The 26,060-nt window shown below is 36.2% G+C and overlaps 1 protein-coding gene across 1 annotated transcript in view; it reads left to right on the top strand.

The window, feature by feature from the left end:
* The window catches only part of BBS9 (Bardet-Biedl syndrome 9), a 453,794-nt gene that overhangs the window by 105,028 nt on the left and 322,706 nt on the right, over window positions 1-26,060 (top strand). Inside the window, exons 6-7 of the mRNA XM_047097119.1 lie at window positions 6,841-7,015; window positions 17,649-17,733. Of these exons, the coding sequence (XP_046953075.1) occupies window positions 6,841-7,015; window positions 17,649-17,733 (260 nt within the window). The remainder of the gene's footprint in view (window positions 1-6,840; window positions 7,016-17,648; window positions 17,734-26,060) is intronic.

The raw sequence follows: 26,060 nt of genomic DNA on the forward strand, positions 1-26,060 counted from the left end.
TTTTCTTGATTCTTCCAGACGCTGTTAATCAAGTTGCATTGCCTGTTAACTTAGTCTAATACGCCTCTGTTCTTACATAATTATAATATTTAACTGGCTAACTCCCATATTCACTGACCTTTCTGAGGGTGGCAGCTGTGGCTCTCCTAGCATGTACTAGGTGTAACAGTGAATGTTTGTGGAATTTGTTCAATGAATGTGAGTTCTGGAGAATGTTATCAGACCTTTCATGATCATTACATTGGACAAAGTAATTCACCCAATATCTTATGCAAGTGATAATATAATGTTTAGGGCCTTCATTTAAACTCTAACATTGCATTCATATTGAATCCATCACATATAATGCTAATTTAACGAATGGTTGTAATTTCGTTATAATATGTTATTAAACTTGTTCACAGTTTAAGGGGAAAATTGTGATAAATAGCTTGGTCGAACACACACTAGTGGTCTTTGTAAGGCTATTAAAGTACCTATTAAAATGAGACACATTAAAATGTCAAAAGGCAAGTTCATAGGAAGAGTTAGTATGTAGACTCAACTTTTATTTTCTTGAGTCTTAAAGTAATTAGTCTCATGAAGTTATTTATTGGGGGAAACTCTTGAATAATAGTTGAGAATTTGTGTAATTTTTCCCTGGTACATATTTAAAAATATTAGCTATTTAGCTCAACACATGTGTTCTATTTGTTGATTTCCTCTGTTTGGTTAGGGCTTTAAATTTTATTTATTTATATATAACTAAGGTTTTAAACTTAGAATCTCCTTGAATATTACATTATTATCAGACACTAATTGCTTTTAGAATGCTCAAATAAAAAAATATGAGGGAGAAGGTAATAAGAAAGAAGCTAGCTATTCTTTCATTCAATTAATTGCCAATTATTAGTTATTAAGCATAATCAAATAGTATCATGTATTTCAAAATTATGGTAGTTTTATTTATATGATGATATGAATTAAAAAGTACAAAAATGCTTTAAGAAATAAAAAATAAAACAGGTTAAAATAAAAAAAAGTACAAAAATGATATTTAATGGTGAATTTAAAATCTTGCAAGCTCTAGGGGCTCCTGGGTGGCTCAGTCGGCTGAGTGTCTGACTTCAGCTCAGGTCATGATCTCACAGTTCGTGGGTTCGAGCCTCATGTCGGGCGCTGTGCTGACATCTCAGAGCCTGGAGCCTGCTTCAGATTCTGTGTCTCCCTCTCTTTCTGCCTCTCCCCTGCTCATACTCTGTCTCTCTCTGTCTCAAAAATAAACATTAAAATTTTTTTTTTTTTAAATCCTGCAAGCCCTAGAAATGCATCCACCATTTGTTTTTAGGTCAGTATCTGTTGAAATTCTACCCTTAACATTTTTATGTCCTTGCTCATAGCAAGCATGTTGTATGATTTTTGAGTTAGGTTTGCAATAAAGATTAATGAGTTAGTGTTTCAGTTTTTCTGTAACAACAACAACAAAAATTTTTCCGTGTGTGCATGTGTAAAAGGAGCAAGCGGAAGTTCCACAGACTGTTGGACTCTTCTGTTCTTATGTATCAGTCTCTTGATGTTTCCTGTCTGCCTTTTTGACTACCTATACAGCTGTTTTTCATGTGTTTTTCAGGCTTGGAGAAAGACCAAGTATTTTTGACAGCTGCACACTGAAGTGCAATATATGCTTGGCCACAGGTCACGTTTGCATTTCTTCACTTGTATTTTTACTCAATGTGTAAAAGAAATATGAGCATAGAGAGATTCAGAAAACATATAGCATGCTGAGTAATGGTAGTCTTCTTTTATGTATGCCATTCTACTTTGCTGTGTAGATTCCACAGGAAGAAAAAGACAGCAGAGAAATGGAGGAAATGGTGTTCAGGACTGCCCACCATGGGGCCCTTGTTGCTATAATAGTGAATGATGGAAAGTGCTCTGGGTCATGCATGGTAAAAAGAACTTGTGAGCATGGGGACACACACACACATGCATGCATGCATGCACACACAGTGCTACACACCACTTTAATGAATAGATTATAATTTAGTAGAGAAAACTGTTAATTAAACAGTCAGTTCAACATGTTTGTGCATCATGTTAAAGCCTTGGCTACATGATATTTTAACACCAGGAAATGAAACACAGTATTTATTGTGTTCATTTTGCAAGGCTGCCATAATAGAACTTTCGTGCCTCCATCTCCCCATCCCCACAGACACGAAATTTTTCTTTGCCTTTGAAAATGAAAAGAGAATGATTTTTAATACCCTTTCAAAATGATTTTGCTAAGTCCTTTCTCAACTCTTTCCCAGATCTCGCAAATAAGGTTTGAAATCACAATGGTTAGTTTTTTCTCATCATGGTTAAAGATCAATAGGATAAATATCCAGATTTTAAATTCTGATGAAATCTCCAACCTTCCTAATTATTTCAACTTTAAAAGCTATTTTATTTTTCTCTGTATAGTTAAGTCATCATTTTTGAGGAAGCATCATTAAGATATTGTCATCTTTTCAATCTACTGCTTGCTTTTATGTTTCATGCCCTGTTGGTAAAACTTGTTGCATTGCACTAGGTCAAGTCTAATTGCTTCTGCATCTTCTTCTAGTATGTTCCTTTTCCCTCCCCAAAACTTTCTCTACTCATACCTTTGAATGCTCTTCATTATCCCTATCCTTCTCAGTCTAGGGATACATCCTACCTCATGAAATCTTTCTCAGACTGTTCACTGTAATGAAGCTCTTTGATGGTCTGTAGTACTTAGTCTGTTTCACATCACTTCGATTTTATATGTTAGCTTATGTTAATTTTTAAAATGGATCTAGTGTGGTATAATGGAGCCTCCTCGGGAACATGTAAGATATAACAGAGTGAGATTTCATTTGAGTCCTAGCTCTGTCATTTTCTCACTCTCTGGCATGAGGCAAATTATTTAAGCTCTGTGGTTTTCAGTCTTCTCTTGTCAAATGGGACTGTTGTTCGCCATTTGGAGTTATTAAAGATTATAGCTAATTTGCTGGGTAAATGTTTAGTACAAAGGAAGGAATAGAACAGGTGCTCAGTAAATGTCAATAGTAATTTTTATTCCTGTTGTTCTATATTTCTTACAGCTCCTAATAGAATACTGAGCATGTGGTAAGGACTCTTTGAGTACAGTTCAGGGCTAGGTCATTTAAATAGCTCCTGAAATCCTATCGGTTTTATGAAGGCTTCCTGTTGGCTGTGTTTTATCAGAACTACAAAACTTTCATGGCTTCTCTGGACTGTTCTTTCTGTTCCCATTATCTGTAAGGGGAGCCTTTGGTATGTATTCTGAAGTGGCTTCCAAAGCAGCGATTTGAAGGATTTATTTATTTATTTTTGAGTAATGTTTTGGATTGATCCCTACATTTTTCTAAATATCAGCAGCCAGGATTGTAATAAATAAAGCATTTTTCACATACTTCAAATGCAGTATGTGAAACACATAGAATAAAATCTCAGCCAATCTGAACTTTAGATGAATAAATTATTTTGCCTAGCTTACTTCAGTTTAAGAGACATTTATTAGTGCATCTGTTATGTGCCAGGCATTTTATCGCTGTTGGATTTACAAAGATGAGTAAGACATGGCTCCTGCCTTTGCGTTTAGTTTAGGGTGAACAAGAAACACAAAAACAGATCATTTCAATTGATGATTAGTTGTAAGATGGAGGTGAGGATGGGATCACACGTGGAGGGTGGTTGAGGGGGAAAGAGATGAGCCTAATGTTGTGATGTCTCTCAGAGGACAAATGGGTTGATTGACTTGATTCAGGGACAGAGTGGCTCAAGGTGGCTTCAGTATTTATGGAATTTATTCCCTGAAATGTTCCCAGGTAGGTTTGGCTCCAAGTGAGACCTGATACTGTGGCTCAAACATGTCTTCCATGGCCTTCTCTTAATTGTTCCTTTGCAAAAGCCAAATGACCTCTGTGGTTTGAGACTTTTATCTTCCTCACATATTCCTCAGGGGGAAGAGTACGTTTTTCTCTAGTTCTAGCTAAACCCAGAAAGTTAATTTTAGCTGTAAATTATACCTATCTCTGAACCAATCACTGTGATTAGTGAGACACTAATTGGTAAGCCAGGGCCTATTGTCAAGCTTAGAATATAGTCAGTCTTCTTCATATCTCATGACTAGAGATAGGAAGAGAGGAGAATGGATGACCAAGAGGCTGCCAGCAGATGTTCATTACACCAGGAGAATAAATGTAAGAATTTTTTTGGGAAAGGTCATAATATAAGCAAAATCAAGGAACCATACACCATTATGATGTATGTGGGAATCAGCAGGTAGTTAAACATTAATACACATGTAGTATGAGACTTAGAAAATACTTATAAAGTTATAATGTGATGGAGTATTTGCCACCTGCTGGATTTAGTTTTCATCCATTACTTCATTTAATTCTCACAAAAGCTAACTAAGGTAGGTGTGCCATCTTGCAGATAGGGAGACTGAGCCGGGAGCCCACAGCTAATAATTGGTGGAGTTAGACTCAAAGCCCAGATTATCTGACTCTGGAGGCAGCCCATGTGGACATTGCAGTATAAACACTCTCTTCTATATTGCTAGAATTTCAGGAAATAAGACTTCATATAGTGCCATGCTAAGGAGCCAAGTTTTCTCTGGGTCTCAAGTTTTTTTCAAGCTCTAGCTCTTTGTTTTACCATGCTAAGGCAGTGGTTGTCAAACTTTAGCATGCATCAGATAGCCTCTAGGGCTTGGTAAAACCTAGAATTGCTGGACCCTATCACTAGAGTTTTTGATTTAGTAGAGCTAGAGAGGAGCCCTAAAATTTGCATTTCCAAGATGATGCTGATGCTGGTGGTCTTGGAACCCACATTATAAGGACTACTTCTTTTAGGTCTTTGGGAGTCTGAAGATTTGTAGTTCAGTGACATTCAACATACTGAAATGAATTCAAATTTTGTTGGCACTTCTACTTGGAAATACACATACTCTGACCTCATATTCTTTAATAATACAGACATCAAGAATACATTTTGGTTACAGTAATATTCGCCATCAAAGGTCAGAGTCATTGCATAAATTTTTTATTGATTGGATTTCTTTTGTCTCTTTGATTCCTTTTTTTTTTTTTTTGTCTCTCTGATTCTTGACTTATTAAGATTAAATTTATTGTTCTCCTCCCCGGTCCCACTCAATTCACTAATGTTCAGTTACCTCTCTGATTGTTAAGAAAGTGCATTTATATACAAAAGGTATATATTTAAATGCTGTATTTTGTTTGTCTATATTTTTATTGTGAAGAAATTTGAATTCCAGAAAAAGTAACATGAACACCATATTTCCACCATCTAGAGTCAATAGTTGTCAATGTATATATGCATGTGTATACACACACAGATGTTTTCTAACGAACCACTTAAAAGTAAGGTACAGATCTTGTGCTACTTCACTCATAAATATTATAGCATATATCTCCCAATAAAGAACGTTCTCTTTCATAATCATAATACCATGATCACACTTAAGGAACTTAACAGCCTAATTTTTTTTTTAACATGTGGTCATATTCCAATTTCCCCAGTTGTTCCAATGTCTTCTATACCTGGTTGTTTTTTGGTACCAGGATCCAATCAAATGAAACTAAATTTTAAGAGTCAGCAATGCTGATGGATCTTTAGGTTCAGGTAAGTTCTGTGTTATTTACAATACAGACATTTGAATGCATTAACAAAGATGCAAAATTAATGATGGTTTAAACAAGAAATAAGAAAGATAAGGAGATAAAGTGGTCCAGGGCTGTAGTGGGGGTTGGGAGGGGGAGGAGTCTGTTATCTTCAATATGTGGCTTCTTTCTGTGAGGCCAAGATAGCTATTCCAGCCCCACCGTCATGCTGGGAACAGCAGAGAGAAGTGTATACTCAGTCCTTTTAAGGGCATATCTGGATGTTGTACTTCTCACCTCTGCTCCTATCTCACTGGCAAGAACATAACCATATAATTATATCTATAAGAGGCTTGTATCTGAAATAGGAAAGTAAGCTTGTGTGCTGCATGACCATGTGTCTAGTGATAATTCAGGTATCAAAAGAATGGCTACTAGAGGAAACAGCATCTCTGGCACAAGTTTTTTTTTTTTTTTTTTTTTTTTGGCAAATGACTGAGCAATACCAAAGTATATTAAATCCATTTAATAACTCCTAATACCTTATAATACGACATTTCTCTTTTTCAGATGGATAGGGCTAGTAATTGCTCCTACTCGGAGCCCAGACTGAGCCCAGACTGTTAGTCTTTTTTGAGTTATTTGATATGTATTTTATAGATGTTTTGTCTGTTTCTAGGGCAGGAAACAATTCAATCAGTGAATGGTATTTTTCAATATTAGTATTTTTCATTTCTATTAGTAGTTAACACTGTGATTTGTGTACAACTTGTGCCTAATACATGTCTGTGGATTTGGTCTGTTGTGTTTAACTGATGTGTAAGTCATTTGAAAGTATGAGATTGACCTATGAAGAAGAGAAGTAGCCTCTGCTGAACAGTTTTATTTCTGATTTTGGAAAAAATGATATCTTACAAGGGTCATGATTTTTCTTAGAGGTTATCTATCTTGAGCTAGAGATTTTAGCATTATAGTAAATGAAAATAAGTATACTTAAAATTATAGACATCTGAATAATTTAAAAATTGGGAAATGTATATATACTGATATATAGTAATCTGATAGCTTTATCAGTTTGTAATTTAAAATTTAAGCTGCTTGTATTGACCCTGGGGATAAATTAACTATGACATATTTGTGATGGATAGTGATGAATGAAAACCATTATAAAAAGGTCACCTAATTTCCTCTAATTTTTCTTTAGGTCGAGATTTAATTTGTATCCAGTCTATGGACGGGATGCTGATGGTGTTTGAACAGGAAAGCTATGCTTTTGGGAGATTTCTCCCTGGTTCTCTTTTACCTGGCCCTCTTGCTTACAGTTCTCGTACTGATTCCTTCATTACTGTCTCTTCCTGTCGACAAGTGGAAAGTTACAAGTAAGTTTGGATGTTGAATCTTTGGAATCATGACTTTTGGTGTGTATATTGCTGATTATTTTTTTTTTTTTTTTACAAAAAGCTGAATATTAAAAAAAGACTAATTTCTTTGATAAAATTGTAATTGTGGTGATTTAGAGGATATCATTTATATGTTGTAAAATATTTGAAAGGCAGTATAGTGTAGAGATTGATAAAGGATTTGGAGAGAGGTCGACCTGAACTGGAATCCTCATTTTGCTATGAGCAGCTGTTTGATGGTCAGTGTCCTTATCCTGGCTGTAAAAGGGATAATAATGGCTATTTATTTATTTATTTATTTTGGCTTTTAAAGTTTTTCTTACAATTCCAGGTGGTTAACATACAGTATTATATTAGTTTCAGGTATATAATATAGTGATTCATCAATTCGTGCATCACCCAGTGCTCATCACAAGTGTACTCCTTAATCCCCATCACCTATTTAACCTGTCCCCCAACCTCATTCCCCTCTGGTAACCATCAGTTTGTTCTCTGTAATTAAGAGCCTGTTTCTTGATTTGTCTCTCTCTTTTTTCCCTCTGCTCATTTGTTTTGTTTCTTAAATTCTGCATATGAGTGAAGTTATATGGTATTTTGTCTTTCTCTGACTTATTTCACTTAGCATTTTACTTTTTAGCTCCATCCATGCCATTGCAAATGGCAAGATTCCGTTCTTTTTATTTTATTTTATTTTTTATTTTTTATTATTTAAAAAAATTTTTTTTTTTTCAACGTTTATTTATTTTTGGGACAGAGAGAGACAGAGCATGAACGGGGGAGGGGCAGAGAGAGAGGGAGACACAGAATCGGAAACAGGCTCCAGGCTCTGAGCCATCAGCCCAGAGCCCGACGCGGGGCTCGAACTCATGGACCGCGAGATTGTGACCTGGCTGAAGTCAGACGCTTAACCGACTGCGCCACCCAGGCGCCCTATTCCATTCTTTTTAATGGCTGAATAATATTCCATTGTACATCTCTCTCTATACACACACACACACATACATATATACATACTGTATCTTTTTTATTCATTCATCAAAAGATGAACACTTGGGCTGCTTCGATATCTTGTATATTGTAAATGATTCTGCTATAAACATAGGGTGTATGTATCCCTTTGCATTAGTGTCTTTGTATTCTTTGAGTAAATATCCAGTAGTATGATTGCTGGATCATAGCATAGTTCTATTTTTAACCTTTATAAATTTTTTTTGACTTTTTGAGAAACCTCCATACTGTTTTCCAGAGTGGCTGCTCCAGTTGGCATTCCCACCAACAGTGCAAGAGGGTACCTTTTGCTCCACATCCTTGTCAACACCTTTTGTTTATTGTGTTGTTGATTTTAGCCATTTTGATAGATGTGAGGTGATATTTCATTGTAGTTTTGATTTGCATTTCCCTGATGGTAAGTGATGATGAATATCTTTTCACATGTCTGTTGGCCATCTGTAGGTATTCTGTGGAGAAATGTCTGTTCACATCTTCTCATTTTGTAATTGGATTATTTGTTTTTTTGAAGGTTGAGTTTTATAAGTTCTTTATATATTTTGGATACTAAGCCTATCGTATATGTTATTTGCAAATACCTTCATCCGTTTTGTAGGTTGCCCTTTAGTTTGTTGATTGTTTCCTTTGCTGTGCAGAAGCTTTTTATTTCGATGTAGTCCCAATAGTTGACTTTTGCTATTGTTTCCTTTGCCTCAGGAGACATATCTAAAAAGAAGTTGCTACAGCTGATGTCAAAAAGGTTACTGCCTTTGTTCTCTTCTAGAATTTTTATGGTCTCAGTCCTCACATTTAGGTCTTTAGTCCATTTTGAATTTATTTCTGTGTATGATGTAAGAAAGTGGCCCAGTTTCTTTTGCATGTCACTCTCTAGTTTTCCCAACACTATTTGTTGAAGAGACTTTTTCCCATTGGACATTCTTTTCTGCTTTGTCAAAGATTAATTGCCCATGAAGTTGTGGGAATAATGGCTATTTTGACAAGCTTGTTAAAAGGATTGAATGTATGTCAAGTTGCCACCCCATAGAAAATGCTGATTAATTGTTGTGACTATCCCTGAATTAAAAATAATAGGGTACAGTATGAGTGAAAAAAGCCAGATACAAAGATGCGTATATGGAATGATTTTTATAAAAAATATGTGACATAGAAAGAATACTGGCAAGAAATACAAGTGTTATTATGAATATTTTTAAAAGAATAATTCATAGTAGAAATGAAGTACGAAAATGACCGTATGAAAACCAATGATCGTTTTTGCTAGAAATTCTTACTGATTTGGGGGAACTGTGTTGGAGAGAGACTTTTGTCTCCTCTACCAGCTAAATTTCAATGAAAATCAAGATTTTGAGTTTTTGGAGGGTGTGTTTTTTGTTGGAAGGGAGAATAAGGAAACGAAAGTACAAATTCATGCTGGGAAAAGAAACAGACTTGGAGGATTATGGTATCTTCAGTAACTTTATTGTTGTTATCGTACTGATGGCAATATTTAGAATTTAACATCTAGGCAACACTTCATTATAGATTTTCATTTTATTATTTTTGGTTGCATGATTTTTCCCAAGGAGGGAAGAAAATGTAAATTCATCAGGCAACAGCTATAAATTTTTGTCTACATGTTTCAATATTGTGCAAATAGCAAGTTAATGTACTATCCTGTTCATAAGTGGCAATCTACCTTTTGTGAATTATTGTCAAGGTTTCTTAGATTCAAAACTCTGAACATAAGCAAATGTTTGTGACTAAGCAGAAGTTAACTGATGGAGGTAGTATATCATTATATTATATTCCTTCTTTAACTTCTATGGCTCTTGTCCAAAGGGGACGAATGAATTGTGGCATTGCTACTGGTAAGAAATAAAATATACTTATTTTGAGAGGTTGAGAAAAATATCTGTATAATTCATTCAAGCCTGCCAGAGCTTAAGCAATATTGAGGAGATCTGCTTTTCAGTTTTCCACCCAGGTCTCTGCCTCAACTCCTGCCAAGTAGGGATACTGGCAGTGCTATGCTGGGGTCACAATACAAAGATTTGAATGCTCCATGACTTAGTCTTTGAAATATGTGCCTAGGAATTCATTTGGTAATAACTCCAGGAGTGACTGGATGAGGAAGCAATGTGTAGGTTTCCTTAATGTGTAAGTTTAATCTCAAAGAAGCTCACTCTCTTTGAACTATGGTAATTTACCAACATACCAATCTATTAAGTCTATCTCCATCTAGGACTAAAAATGCACACCATATCCATTATGTGGATCTTTTATAATGGTAAAAATGCATGGGATATGTGATTATTGTGAAATGATGACAATTAAGAGGATTTATAATGTTAAATAGTATATCACATTTATATATGCTTTCAAGTTTAATAGGTTAAATTAAATGATAATCACTGGTGCAATTTAGGATTGGAGGAAGCTTGAAAACTGTATGTTTGTTCTTTTGAGGCTTCATCTATTTATACTCAGTTAATAGAATGTAATCAGTTAATATGAAAGGCTTATAAGACATAATTTGTTTTCACTTTTGATACTGATATTTAATTACTTTAAAGCAAGCTCAATTATATTCAGATAGGAATAATGAAGGCTGTGAATCTCAAACTTTAGTCTGCATGAGGATCACGTGGTCAGCCTGTTACAAAATGCATGTTTATAGATTCACAATTGCCAGTACACTCGATTTTGATTTAGTAGTTTTGGAGATAAGACCCAGGAATCATCACTGCAAACACTTACTCTAGGTGATTCTAATTCAAGAATACACTTTGAGCATTGTTTTTCTTTTGAAGTGAGAGAATTGTTTGCTTTTTAAGGGGGGTGGAAGGGGCTTAGGTACCACCATTCTCTTAGCAATGTTTGTCTAAATTTTGGATTGTCTTTTTGGATTATCTCTTTTTCTTTCCTTTACTTGTCAGAGTTATTTAGTCAGTAAATCCTCATGCTTCTACTTTTTTCCCTTTTGTATTCAGCCTTTGCTTCCCATTTCCATGGGCATTCAGGCCTTTATTTCCTCACTTGGATTTCTGATTTTCTTCTGATCTAGACTTGGAAGGATCCTTCTCATAATCTACCCTTTTAAAATACCTCTTTAAGATAAGTTTTGTTTCCCATTAAAAAATTGAAAGCTTCATATCTTGACATTCAGTGATCTGTATGATCTGGTCACATTTTTCCTTCATTGATGTGGACATTCAGATTTGGAAGCGACTTTTAAAGTTAACTGGTTCAGTTATCCTCATTTTTTTCACCTCCTTGATATATTATTGCCAAAAACACTGATTTTTGCCAAATACCATATATTGCCTTCTTGTATTCTGCTGAAATATTCCAGAGTATGTCTTGCTTTATCAGATTCCTGAGAGCAGAATCTATCTTAAACATCTGTTCACTGACTGAATAAGTTAGTTCATTTATTCAATTATTCATTCAGCAAATATTTTTCTTTTTTTTTTAAATTTTTTTTTCAATGTTTATTTATTTTTGGGACAGAGAGAGACAGAGCATGAATGGGGGAGGGGCAGAGAGAGAGGGAGACACAGAATCGGAAACAGGCTCCAGGCTCTGAGCCATCAGCCCAGAGCCCGACGCGGGGCTCGAACTCACGGACCGCGAGATCGTGACCTGGCTGAAGTCGGACGCTTAGCCGACTGCGCCACCCAGGCGCCCCTCAGCAAATATTTTTCAAGAGGCTTCTTTGTGTCAAACACTATGCCAACTACCAGAAATGCAGAGTCAGATCAGAGCTCTCTCTTGTCTTCAAACAGTATGCAAGCAAGTGTGGGAGGTGGCAAGTCAATCAACTGAGTTTACTGTGATAGAGGCTCTAGTGAGCTGTGCATAGGATACTGAGGAGGCCTAGAGGTGGGACCTCTCAGTAGGAGTTCAGTGGAGGGAGGTTCCCTGAAGAAGTATACCTATGATGAACTTTATTTTCTCCTTGTCTTTGCTACACATCTTTCGCCACACTCCTACATGTACCTAGTACATTGCTAAGTAGATGAGAGGCTTTAGATAAGTGTTTTAAAATGTACTTGTAGTTAGACCAATGGAAGAGAATAGAAACGACAGAACTAGACCCACAAAAGTATGGCCAACTCATCTTTGACAAAGCAGGAATGAATATCCAATGGAAAAAAGACAGTCTCTTTAATAAATGGTGCTGGGAGAACTGGGCAGCAACATGCAGAAGAATGAAATTAGACCACTTTCTTACACCATTCACAAAAATAAACTCAAAATGGATAAAGGACCTGAATGTGAGACAGGAAACCATCAAAACACTAGAGGAGAAAGCAGGAAAAGACCTCTATGACCTTAGCCGCAGCAATTTCTTACTTGACACATCCCCAAAGGCAAGGGAATTAAAAGCAAAAATGAACTATTGGGACCTCATGAAGACAAAAAGCTTCTGCACAGCAAAGGAAACCATCAACAAAACTAAAAGGCAACCAACGGAATGGGAAAAGATATTTGCAAATGACATATCGGACAAAGGGCTAGTATCCAAAATCTATAAAGAGCTCACCAAACTCCACACCCAAAGAACAAATAATCCAGTGAAGAAATGGGCAGAAAACATGAATAGACACTTCTCTAAAGAAGACATCCAGATGGCCAACAGGCACATGAAAACATGCTCAACATCGCTCCTCATCAGGGAAATATAAATCAAAACCACACTCAGATATCACCTCATGCCAGTCAGAGTGGCTAAAATGAACAAATCAGGAGACTATAGATGCTGGAGAGGATGTGGAGAAACTGGAACCCTCTTGCACTGTCAGTGGGAATGCAAATTGGTGCAGCCACTCTGGAAAACAGTGTGGAGGTTCCTCAAAAAATTAAAAATAGGGGCGCCTGGGTGGCGCAGTCGGTTAAGCGTCCGACTTCAGCCAGGTCACGATCTCACGGTCCGTGAGTTCGAGCCCCGCGTCAGGCTCTGGGCTGATGGCTCAGAGCCTGGAGCCTGTTTCCGATTCTGTGTCTCCCTCTCTCTCTGCCCCTCCCTCGTTCATGCTCTGTCTCTCTCTGTCCCAAAAATAAATAAATGTTGAAAAAAAAAATTAAAAATAGACCTACCCTATGACCCAGCAATAGCACTGCTAGGAATTTACCCAAGGGATACAGGGGTATTGATGCATAGGGGCACTTGTACCCCAATGTTTATAGCAGCACTCTCAACAATAGCCAAATTGTGGAAAGAGCCTAAATGTCCATCAACTGATGAATGGATAAAGAAATTGTGGTTTATATACACAATGGAGTACTACTTGGCAATGAGAAAGAATGAAATATGGCCTTTTGTACCAACGTGGATGGAACTGGAGAGTGTGATGCTAAGTGAAATAAGCCATACAGAAAAAGACAGATACCATATGTTTTCACACTTATGTGGATCCTGAGAAACTTAACAGAAACCCATGGGGGAGGGGAAGGAAAAAAAATGAGGTTAGAGGGAGAGAGCCAGAGCATAAAAGACTCTTAAAAACTGAGAACAAACTGAGGGTTGATGGGGGGGTGGGAGGGAGGGAAGGGTAGGTGATGGGCATTGAAGAGGGCATCTTTTGGGATGAGCACTGGGTGTTGTATGGAAACCAATTTGACAATAAATTTCATACATTAAAAAAATGTACTTGTAGAGTTTAATTGGCAATATTATAGAAAGAATATTGTATTCTTCACTAGCCTTAGGCTCTGGCCAAATTGAAATGTTTGTTTTCCAGATATGTTTACGGCTTTTCTCTTTCTCCTCTTTTGCTCACGCTACACTCTGAAGTTTTTCCTTTCTTTTCTGTATATGGAAATTGTGTCCGTAAGCCTCCCCTCTCTCCTTCAGTTCTTTCCTGACCTAGCTGTAACACCTCTTTCTCAATTCGCGGAGTAGTTTTTCTGCTCTTTCCACAAGTAGTCATTACACTTTAACTGATATTACATATTTGCTTCTTTTTCTCATTGACAGGGCTGATGGCAGGGATTTTGTGACTCCTGTAATGCCTAGCATTGTACATTGCCAAACATAGATGTTTAACCATAACTTGACGAAGGAGTGAAAAGTTGTAAGGAAAGTTTCTATTTTGTTGCTGGTATCTTTCAATTAAAGTGATCCTGGCATAACTAAGAATGTTTTAGGTCTGTTTGTAATGAATTTAGTAATGCTCTGTATCCGGAGCTTCCATTTCTAGTAGAGTTCTCTGGGTTAAATATCAAGTTTCCAAAATCTCCTGGTACCTTTGAGGTATATGTTTCATTTGAAAATAAATGATTTTGGAGGGTTTACTTTTGTATTCTGTGACACCTCAATCCATATTTTAGTTACTTGCTGCTGGTTTTTACGATGTGGCATGGAAGAGCACTAAATTATATGGTTGAGTTTGTCATTGGTGCTCCACAGGATCTGCTAAGCCTTTGTGGCTATTCGGTCAAAAAGTGCTACCATTCATCTGGACTTGATGTATTTGTGATTAGTGCCTTTCTGTTGAGAAACACATAGGACACACTCTTTCGTGAAATCTTACTACACTGTGCCTGATTATTCTCTCAGCAGTCACAACAAGGGAATTTTATTCTTCAACTTCTATCACTGAACATTCAAGTGGTAAGAAAAAAAAACACCAAATGTTTTCTTTATTTTGAAATTTCCTATTCTGCCTGGAATTGTTTGGTTTTGGAAATAAGTTTCCATGTACATTATTGGTCACAGAAAGAGGATTTAGGGAAGAACTATAAAATAGATGGTATTGTAAGTTTGTCATCATCTAAATTTACTGTCAATTACGTTTAGTAATAAAATGCTCTTGTGAGTTGTCTTCCAGGAAGAGAAATGGTCTGGATTTGGAAATCAGGAGTCAATTTTGGCTGTGTCTCTGCCTGCTGTTTGATGTTAATGAGGCCACTTTAGGGGCTCACTTATTCCTGGATGAAATAATAATGCTTTGTAGTTCTATAAGAAGCTTCAAACAGCTCAAAAGCTTTGGATGTTTACGACAATCTCATTAATATCCATATCTTCCTCTAGTAGGTTGGTGTGTGCAGGAAATGAACCGCCTATGTAATTAATTGCCTGAGGTTGGATCTATAGCAGGCCCAGGTCTGGGCTGATGTTTTAGTCACCAATGCATACTATTTCTGATACTGTGAACTGGGAAGAGTAAAACAACCCTATATGAAGGTTGGAATGTGAGGTCTAATTATTTGGCACTGTTGGAGACTTAGGGATTTTGCAGGTCACTCTCAAATGGTATGGACATATTTGCTGAAACTGCCCATGGAATTTCTTAGCATGGTTTTACAAGGCTGAGATCTTTACCCTCCTACCTTTTTAGTCTCGTTTCCCATGACTCATTCCTCCCTGCCATGCATCTCTCCTAAACTCCTGTTGTGGCCTTTCATGTCTCTTTTACTGCATGCCTTTTCATGTGCTGTTGGCTTTGCCATAATGCCTTTACCCCTTTACCAGTATGATGGGTTTTCACTCATTCTTTAAAACCTAGCTTTCTTCTCCTGAACCTATATCAAAAACATACATATTTCCTCCATTCCAATTACTTGTGTCTGCCATCATGTTCCCATGGTACTATGTGTATATCTTCTATTATTGGCACAGGGCACTCTGAATTGTACTTATTTGTATATGAATCTCTACAACTACTTGGGAGGTCCTGATGGATACAGACCATATAATAGTTTTTTTCTTTGTCAGAGCTTAGATATATTAGATGTATTGGATCACTACTATATCTTTGCTAAATTGGTAAAATTCATATACATTAAGCTTTCATATTAACCATAGGACTGATTTTAATAAATACCTTGCAAGATCTGCCTTAATTCATAGTCATTCTGCATCCAACTGCAAGTAAAGGCTTTTTTTTCTTTACAAAGTATTCCTGATTGAGATAGTTTAAGAGTTAGTATATGACATTTGCATACCAGTGTACATTTCAATGCCTATTTAGGTATTCCATGTTGCTTTTATTCATTCAGGGCCCTGAGTTTTATACTTTCAGATATCTTTCTCTTAGACAGTATGAGATGTCCAGATATATCTACTGATTTTCCTCTTAGCTGCGGAAGAACAATGTAAGAGTTTTGATTCATAGGAAAGAAAGGAATTTGTGAGCCTAAACTTTCTTCATTTAGAGTAGGATTATTTCTTTAACAATATAACATTATATTATGGGAAATAGGGAATTTAAATTTTATTTGTTAAATTAATCATTTCTAGATCAAATGATATTTATAATTTTTTTAAAGTTTATTTATTTTGAGAGAGAGTGTGAGCAGGGTAGGGGCAGAGAGAACGGGGAGAGATAGAATCCCAAGCCCAGTGTTAGGCTTGAACTCAACGAATCGTGAGATCATGACCTGAGCTGAAATCAAGAGTCTGATGCTTAACTGACTGAGCCACCCAGGTGCCCTGTATAAATTGTTTTAAAGAATGCTTTGAGGGGCGCCTGGGTGGCGCAGTCGGTTAAGCGTCCGACTTCAGCCAGGTCACGATCTCGCGGTCCGTGGGTTCGAGCCCCGCATCAGGCTCTGGGCTGATGGCTCGGAGCCTGGAGCCTGTTTCCGATTCTGTGTCTCCCTCTCTCTCTGCCCCTCCCCCGTTCATGCTCTGTCTCTCTCTGTCCCAAAAATAAATAAACGTTGAAAAAAAAAATTTTTAAAAGAATGCTTTGAACCAAATGTTACTAATGAAATAAAAACTATAAAATACTTACAGAAAGTCATAATGTCTGTAATGCCCCCTATTGAGAACTTATTACATACCAGATAAACTACTAGGTGATTGATCTTTATATATGTGTAAATCTGTATCTGTCTGTCAATCTGTTGGGCACCTAATATATGCCAGTTACTGTACTAGGCACTAAATTATTTTTAAATTCTTTTATCCATGTTTGAGTTAGAGACTATTATTCCCATTTTATAGATGGGGAAGATAAGACATGGAGTAATTAATTTGCCAACTAGTAAGTGGCTTAGCTGGGGGTTAAACTCCGGTCTTCTGGGTTCCATAGAATATCTATTAACAGTTTCTACTACACCTGGCTGCTTTGAATTATTTACATTTTTTTCTATGTGAAGTTTTGGTGCCGGATCTTTCTTAGCTATTGTTGTTCGTCATATAAAATTCTAATGGAAATGCTTTGACCGTTGGCAGAGCTCTTTACCCAATATTGAATTTTAGGATATAGTTATAATTTCTTTATCATGACAGGTTTACATAGTCTCATGTCACAGTGTCATTCAAGAAGAATTCGATCTTAAATTTCAGTTTTTTAAAACCAAGAAAAAAGCAATTAATTTTTTTTTAATGTTTATATATTTTGAGAGAGAGAGAGAGAGAGAGACAGAGAGAGAGAGATACAGAGAGAGAGAGATACAGAGAGAGAGGGAGACACAGAATCCAAAGCAGGCTTGAACCCACGAACCACCAGTATCATGACCTGAGCTGAAGTCAGACACTTAACCCAGTGAGCCACCCAGGTGCCCCCCAGAAAAGCAGTTTGTAAAGTTTATAGATTATGTGATTTTAAAGTTTAAAATAACTTATGCTTTTTAACTGTAAAATCATTTATAATTATTCATGTCTTTCAAACAGGTACCAGGTGCTTGCTTTTGCAACGGATGCAGATAAAAGACAGGAGACTGAACAACAAAAACTTGGTTCTGGAAAAAGACTTGTTGTAAGGCCTTTTTTAATATATAAAAATTTCAGTAATATTGTATCTAATCACAGATTTTCTTCAGAATGCAGATTCTGGAAAGAAAATTTTAAAAAATATTTATTTTAGCTATTTTTCTTTTCTATGTTATGATTCTATCAATGGGAAAAAATTCAGTTGACTATTATTGAGCAATGGAGACACATGCCTGGCTGTGTCATAATTTATCAGATTTAAAAACAAAGTTTATTTATTTTGAGAGAGAGAGAAAGACTGAGAGAGTAAGGGAGGTACAGAAAGTTTATTTATTTTGAGAGAGAGAGAGAGAGAGGGTGAGACAGTGAGGGAGGGGCGAGAGAGAGAGGTAGAGAGAGAGAATCCCAAGCAGGCTCCCCTCTGTCAGCTCAGAGTCCAACAGAGGGCTTGAACTCACAAACTTTGAGATCATGACTTGAGCCTAAATTGAGAGTTGGGAGCTTAACTGACTGAGCCACCGAAGCACCCCATTTTTCAGATTATAAAGTTGCACTACTAGAATTATAAATGTCCAGATGGAGTTGCTTTTAACTGAAGTGTTTATAAACTAATGTAGGAAAAGGAGAAAAATTTAAAGAAACCTTTAATAGGCAAAAATATTGCTACTAGTAGGCGTGTGATTAAATATATAAGTAAAAGATAAAAATTCACAGCCCACAAAGATAAAATTGGCCAAATGACAAGGTGGAAGTTTGGCAACTTGAAAAATAGTTTGAGGAAAAATTGTAAATGGTAAATTCTCCATTTAATGAAAATTAGGGGATAAATGATGATAGGGAATTCTTTATCTGGAGAACCACCATCGACAGGAAGGCAAAACAGAAGGAACTGAAAGTTATGATGGAAACAGTAAAGTGAATTTGAAATGGCCACATATGAAAGAAACTACATGAAGAAATAATGTGGAATTTAGAATACCAAGGAAGTAAAAATATTAGAGAAAATCAATTTTCTATATTAGGATACAGAAATTAAGATAGGAAGGCAGGCCAACTTGAAGAGCCAAGAATGACATGAAAACATTTTCTTAATACTAATAAAAAGTGAAAGAGAGCACAACAAATACAAATATGGCATATTTTTTTCACAGAATTTGGAGGCACCATACTAATAATAGTTCAAGGATAGACTTTGGAGTCAGATCTTGAGAGCTGTATTTACTACTAATTTTGAGCAAGTTTATTAACCATGCTAAGCCTTAAGTTTCTTAGTTGCAAAATGGTGACGATACCTATTTTACAGTGTTGCCTTTGGAAATATATATATAATGCACTTAACAAAGATGTCTAGATGATGAAGATGACAATGATAATGATGATCAATTTGTCCTTGACCTCCTCCTCAATAGTAGTTGTCTTCCATTTGTCCCATATATTCTGCACTTCAGCCACACGGTCTTCTCTTGTTCTAAATATTCCATGGCTGTTCTTGATTCAAGGCTTCTGCACATAGTTTTTATTTAGTCTGGAATATCCTTTACTCATTTATTTGTACATGTTTATTGATACTACTCTGTGCCTTGCACTGAGAATGTGTTCTGAAAGCAATTACAGATGAGTGATTTTCCCATTCTCCTTTAATTAATGAATAGAGTAAGAAATAGCAGTAAAACTTCCTTTCGTTACACCACAGTCACTTGGCAGGACTGTGATGCCATGGAACATTAAGTATATTGCAGAGAAACAAAATTTATCCAGTGGAATGCTTCTAATAAGGTAGTTGTGGGAAGGCAGTTAAAAGCTGCCTATGTTAGAGCTACCTCTTAACTACTTGTTGATTTCTAATTTATTTCTTTTGTGGTCAGAGAAATACTTTGTATGACTTGGAATTCTTTCAGAGTTTTTGAGATTTGTTTTATGACCTAGAATATGATCTATCTTGGTAAATCTTCATTGAGCACCTGAAAAGAATGTCCTTTTTTTTTTTTTTTTTTTTTTTTTTTTTGCTGTTCTTGGGTGTTCTATAAATGTCAGTTAGTTAGATTGGATGATAGCATTGTTGAAATTTTCTATATCCTTGTTAATATTATGACTAATTTCTGTCAATTATTCAGGCAGGGATATTGAAATCTCTGACTGTAATTGTGGATTATCTGTTTCTCCTTGCATTTTTATCAGTTTTTTGCTTCATTTATTTGAAATCCTTTTATTAGGTACATAAGCATTTAGGATTGTTATGTCTCATGGTGAACATATCCCTTTTTCATAACCCTCTTTACCTTTTTGAAAATAACCCTCTTTACCTTTTTGCTCTGATAACATTCTTCTTTTAATTAGTGTTATTCTGATATGTTTCCATATTTTTACTTTTATCCAATTTGTGTCTTTGTACTGAAAATGCATTTCTTGTAAGCAGCACATAGTTGAGTCTTGCTTTTTTTGTTTAGTATGATATGCTCTGCTTTCTAATTTGTGTTTTAGACCATATACATTTCATGTGATTATTAATATGGATAAATTTAAGTTTGTCATCTGGCCATTTGCTATTTGTCCCATCTGTTTTTATTTCCATTTTCCTGTTTTTCTGCTTTCTTTTGGAGTTATTCAGTATTTTTTATGATTGCATTTTATCTTTGTTGGCTTATTAGCCATAACTCTTTGTTTTGTCATGTTAGGAGTTGCTTTAGAGTTTACAATATTTAACTTACCATGATCTACTCTCAGGTGATAGTATACTATTTCACATATAAGAGCCATACTTCTGTTTTTCAGCCTTTGTGCTAATTGTCATATGCTATATTTTTACATATACTATAAACTCCATATTACATTGTTACTATTTTTTGTTTAAATATTCAGTATCTTTTAGTGTGATTTAAATGAAAAGAATAATATATTTTTACCCATGCAGTTACCATTTCTGGTACTCTTCATTAAGTTATGGAGGCCATATTTCCACCACATTTCTTTCAATGTGAGTTCACTGGTAATGAATTCCTTCAGTTTTTCTGTGTCTCAAAAAATATTTTTGCCTTTTTGTTTGAAAATATATTTTTGGCATAAGATTTTAGTTTGACGGTATTTCCTTCCCTGGTATTTTAAGAGGTTGCTCCACTGTCTTCTTGCTTCCATTGTTTCTCATGGGAAATCTGCCTACATTCTTGTCTTTGCTTCTTTCTTCATCATATCTTTTCTGTGGCTGCTATTCAGATTTTCTCTTTTCATTTTTTTGAAGCAATTAGATTATGATGTGCTTTGTGTAGTTTTCTTTATTTTGTGCTTAGGATTTGTTGAGCTTCTTGTATCTGTGAATTTATAGTTTTCATGAAAAATAGAAAAAAAAATTTTTAAAAAATTTTTTTAATGTTTATTTATTTTTGACACAGAGAGAGACAGAGGATGAACAGGGGAGGGTCAGAGAGAGAGGGAGACACAGAATCCGAAACAGGCTCCGGGCTCTGAGCTGTCAGCACAGAGCCCGATGCGGGGCTCGAACCCAGGGACCGCGAGATCATGACCTGGGCTGAAGTTGGATGCTCAACCGACTGAGCCACCCAGGCGCCCCTAGAAAAAAAATGTTTTAAGAAAGAGAAAGAGAGCATGAATGGGAGAGGGGTAAAGGGAGAGAGGGAGAGAGAGAATCCCAAGCAGGCTCCGTGCTGAATGCAGAGCCTGATGTGGGACTGCATCCCATGACCCTGGGATCATGACATGAGCTGAAATCAAGAGTAGGTTGCTCAACTGAGCAAGCTACCCAGGCACCTTGAAAATTAGAAAATTATTGACTCTTAATTCTTCAGACTTTTTTTTTTTTTTGTCTTCCGTCTTTCTCTTCTCTGGGGACTGCAGCTACACATGCATTTAGGATACTTGAAGTTGTCCCACAGCTCACAGACTTTATTTTCTCTATTTTGTTTTGGATGACATGTACTGTTGTGTTTTCAAGACCAGTAATCTTTTTTCTGTATGTCTAACCTGGTATTAATTCCCATGGGTTCCATCTTTATAAGTTCAATTTGCTTTTTTTTTTTATTATATCTTCCGTGTCTCTACTTAACTTTTTGAAGATACAGAATACAGTATAGTTATAATAATTGTTTTAATGTCCTTGTTTTCTGATTCTAACACCTGCATCAGTTTTGAGTCAGTTTCAGTTGATTTATTTATCTCTTTTTTTGTAAATCATATTTTCTTATTTCTTTACATACCTGGTGATTTTTTATTAGATGAGAAATATAGTCATTTTACTTTTGAGTGCTGGATATTTTTGCATTCCTAGAACTCTTCTTGAGCTTAGGCCTGGGACACAGTTAAGATACTTGGACAGTTTGATCCTTTTGGGTTTTTAGATAGGACCAGAGCACTGCTCATTCTGGGGCTACTTATTCCCCACTCCTTAGGCAAAATGCTTCTGAGTGCCCTGCTCAGCTCCCTTTGAATTATGAGGTGTTCCAGTCTGGCTAGCAAACACAGGCAGTATTCCAGGCAGTATGAATGCTGGGCACTGTTACCTCTAATCCTTTTGGGTAGTTCTTTCCCTGGCTTTGGGTAGTTTTCTTACATGAATGTGCTGATAAGTACTCAGATGAATATTTGAGAGGATTCTTCACAGATGTCAAAGTTCTGTCCCTGTGCTGCTTTCTCCCCTTTGGCTTGCTGTCTTATGAACTCCAGCTGCTCTGGTTTCTCTGAACTCCCAGCATCCATATCCTTAATTCAGGGAGTTTGCTGGGCCTTGCTTGCATTGCTCCACCCTGCGCCATGGCCTGAAAACTCCTTCACGGATGGAACAGTCCTACTACTCACCTCATTTGTTTGGTCTTCAAAGGGTTGCTGTCCTTTGTGGTCTGATATTCAGTGCCTCGCAAGCTGTTGTTTCATATATTTTGTCCATGTTGTGTTGTTTCAGGTGTGATGGTAAAGTCTTTTCCTATTACTCTCTCTTGACTGGAAGTAGAAGAACTTTAAAATTATTATTCTTAGTAAACTTCTGTGTTTTTTGAGACTCATTCATTTAGAATGTGGTATATTTCTCTAAGGGGAGGTCACAGAGAGGGGCGCTCATACCTAGTGAATTGAAAGAATTTAATGGCTAGATGTCATCCTTCAGTCTCAGAAACTTGATTTGCCTGAATCCTGAATGAATCATCATCTCAGAATCAGGGACACATCAGCCCAAGTTACAGATAGTGATATTTAATGCTAGAATGCCAGCCTATTAAAATGCAATGAGGGGCACCTGGGTGGCTCAGTCAGTTAAACGTCTGACTCTTGATTTCAGGTCATGATCTCACGGTTTGTGAGATCGAGTTCTGTGTCAGACTCTGTGCTGACAGTGCAGAGCCTGCTTGGGATTCTCTCTCTCCCTCTCTCTCTGCCCCTTCCATGCTTGCTTTCTTTCTCCACCTCTCTCTGTCTCTCTCTCTTTCAAAATAAATAAATAAACTTAAAAAAATTAAAAAATAAAATAAAGTGTAATGAGAAGTGTGATTGTCACAGGACTGACATTTATGTTTTGTATACAGTGGAATCTTTTTATATAGATAAGTTACACTTGAATTTAACAGTAATGAAATGATTTCTTGGTGTTGAATCCTGATTAAGATCCAAGATAATCTTATTTTTTTTATATTTTTTTAACTTGTAGAAAATCCATTTGGATTTCATACTTTCTGCAGATATTTTAGTAAAGTAGATAAATATCTCAATGATATCTTGATGGCCAGAAATTTGTTTGTATCTTTAATGTGAGTTTTCATATCTCTTCTTTGATCCATTATTTGTTGATTATAACCTAACTTTGAGGACACTCTTATTTCCTCTCTGTCCACATGCTTTTGTGCAGCCATCTCACTGTTACTGCCATTTTCAGTATATGTCTGTCAGCTGATGCCTTTGCTCTTTTTTTTTTTTTCAATTAAAAAGCATTAATTGAGTGGGGACTGAATTCTGAAAAGTATGTTAACTTTAAATTCATTCCTTCATTACTTTAAGAAGCATTGTTTGAACATTGACCGTGTTCCAGAGATATGGAGTTACCCTGGTATAGTTCTTAAGGTGTTGAGGGTCCTGCCTAGGCAACTGGGACAGCTTGTTGGCTGCTCTGTGTGTGTGTGTGTGTGTGTGTGTGTGTGTGTATAGATAGATAGATTGATAGATTTTTAAATTGTCTTTATGGTAAAACATTATAGTTACATAAATATTGGTTAGGTTTTACTGCTTATTAAATTTGATTTGTAAAGTAAACACAATATGGAAATTTTTCTTATGGAAATTTTGCAGTGAAGCAGATAACTTCTTTATGTGTATTATTATTTTTTGAACAAGTCACGGTCCCTCCTTTTCTGTCATAGGATCTTTGTACAGCCAGCTCACTTTGCATAGGGCATTCTCCCACCCAATCCTCTGCCTGTCTTTTTTCTGCCTCCAGCTTTATTGAGGTATAATTGACAAATAAAAATTATATAAATTTATGATCTTTTGATATATGTACATTGTGAAATGATGACCACAATTAAGCTAATTAACATATCTATCACCTCACATAGTTCTGTTTTCTTTTATGGTAAGAACATTTAAGATCTATCTTAACAAATTTCAAGTATATGTACAAAACAGTACAGTAATATAACTATAGTCATTAGACTGTACATGAAGTCTCCAGAATTTATTCATTCTGTGTAACTGAAACTTTGTACCCTTTGACCATTCAGTATCTTCTCATTTACGTCTTCCCTCAGACCCTGGCAACCACCATTATACTCTCTGCTTTTATGAGCTTGTCTTTCAAATATATTTTTTTAAGTATTTATTTTATTTTTGAGAGAGAGAGAGAGAGAGAGAGAGAGAGAGAGACAGGGTGTGAGCAGGGGAGGGGCAGAGAGAGAGGGAGACATAGGATCCAAAGCAGGCTCCAAGCTCCAAGCTGTCAGCATAGACCCTGATGCTGGGTTCGAAGTCATGAACTATGAGATCATGACCTGAGCTGAAGTCTGCGCTTATCTAACTGAGCCACCCAGGTGCCCCTGAGTTTGTCTTTTTTAGATTCTGCATATAAGTGAGATCATGTAGTATTTGTTTTTCTGTGCCTGACTTATTTCACTTAGCATAATGCCTTCCAAGTCCATCCATTTTGTCACAAATGGCAGGATTTTCTTCTTTTGAAGACTGAATAATATTCCATTATATTATACACATTATATAGTATATTATATAGAATATCTCACACATTCTGTTTATTCGTTTGTTCATCAATGGACAATTTGGTTGATTCTATATCGTGGCTATTGTGAATAATGCTGCAATGAACATGGGATTGCAGTTATCTCTTTAATATTCTGTTTTCATTTCCTGTGACTATATGCCCAGAAGTAGGATTGCTGGATCATATACTAGTTTTTAATTTTTTGAGAAATCTCCCTATTGTTTTCCATAGTAGCCGTACCAATTTATATTCCCACCAACAGTGCAAAAGGGTTCCCTTTTCTCTACATCCTTGCCAACAAACTTGTTATCTCTTGTCTTTTTAATGATAGGCATTCTAACATGTGTGGGGTGATATCTCAAGGTGGTGGTTTTGATTTGCATTTCCTGATGATTTAGTGGTTGGGCATTTTTTCATATAATTGTTGGCCATTTGTATATCTTCTTTTGAGAAATCTGTTCATGTCTTTGCCTATTTTTAAATCAGGTTGTTTGTTTACTTGCTACTGAGTTGTCTAGTTCCTTATGTATTTTTAGGTGTTAACCCCTTATTGGATAGATGGTTTGCAAATATTTTCTACCATTCCATAGATTATCTCTTTACTTTGTTAATTGTTTCTTTTGCTGTGCGGGAACTTTTTAGCTTGATGCAATCCTTTTTGTCTATTTTTAGTTTTGTTGCCTGTGCTTTTGGGGTCATATCCAAAAATTCGTTGCCTAAAACAATGACAAAAAGCTTTTCCTTATGTTTTCTTCTAATGGTTTTACAGATTGAGGTCTTATGTTTAAATCTTTATCCATTTTTGAGTTGATTTTTGTATATGGTGTGAGATAAGGGTTCAATTTCATTCCTTTGCATGTGAATATCAAGTTTTCCCAATACCATTTTTTAAAAAAAGTATTTATTTATTTTTGGGAGAGCACAAGCTAGGGAGGAGTAGACAGAGGGAGACAGAGGATCTGAAGCTGGCACTGCACTGACAAGCTGACAGCAGCAAGCCCAATGTGCAGCTCAGATTCATGAGCCATGAGATCATGACCTGAGCAGAGATCAAGAGTCAGATCTTCAACTGAGTGAGCCACCCACTCCAGGTGCCCCTCCCCCACCACAACACCATTTATTAAAGAGACTGTCCTTAGTATGTGCTCTTGATACCTTTGTTGAAGATC

Source organism: Lynx rufus, unplaced genomic scaffold (genome assembly GCF_022079265.1).
Source record: "Lynx rufus isolate CCGP_SWC_20201006 ecotype Redwood Valley unplaced genomic scaffold, mLynRuf1.p SCAF_4, whole genome shotgun sequence".
In the NCBI taxonomy this organism is placed as follows: Eukaryota; Metazoa; Chordata; class Mammalia; order Carnivora; family Felidae; genus Lynx; species Lynx rufus.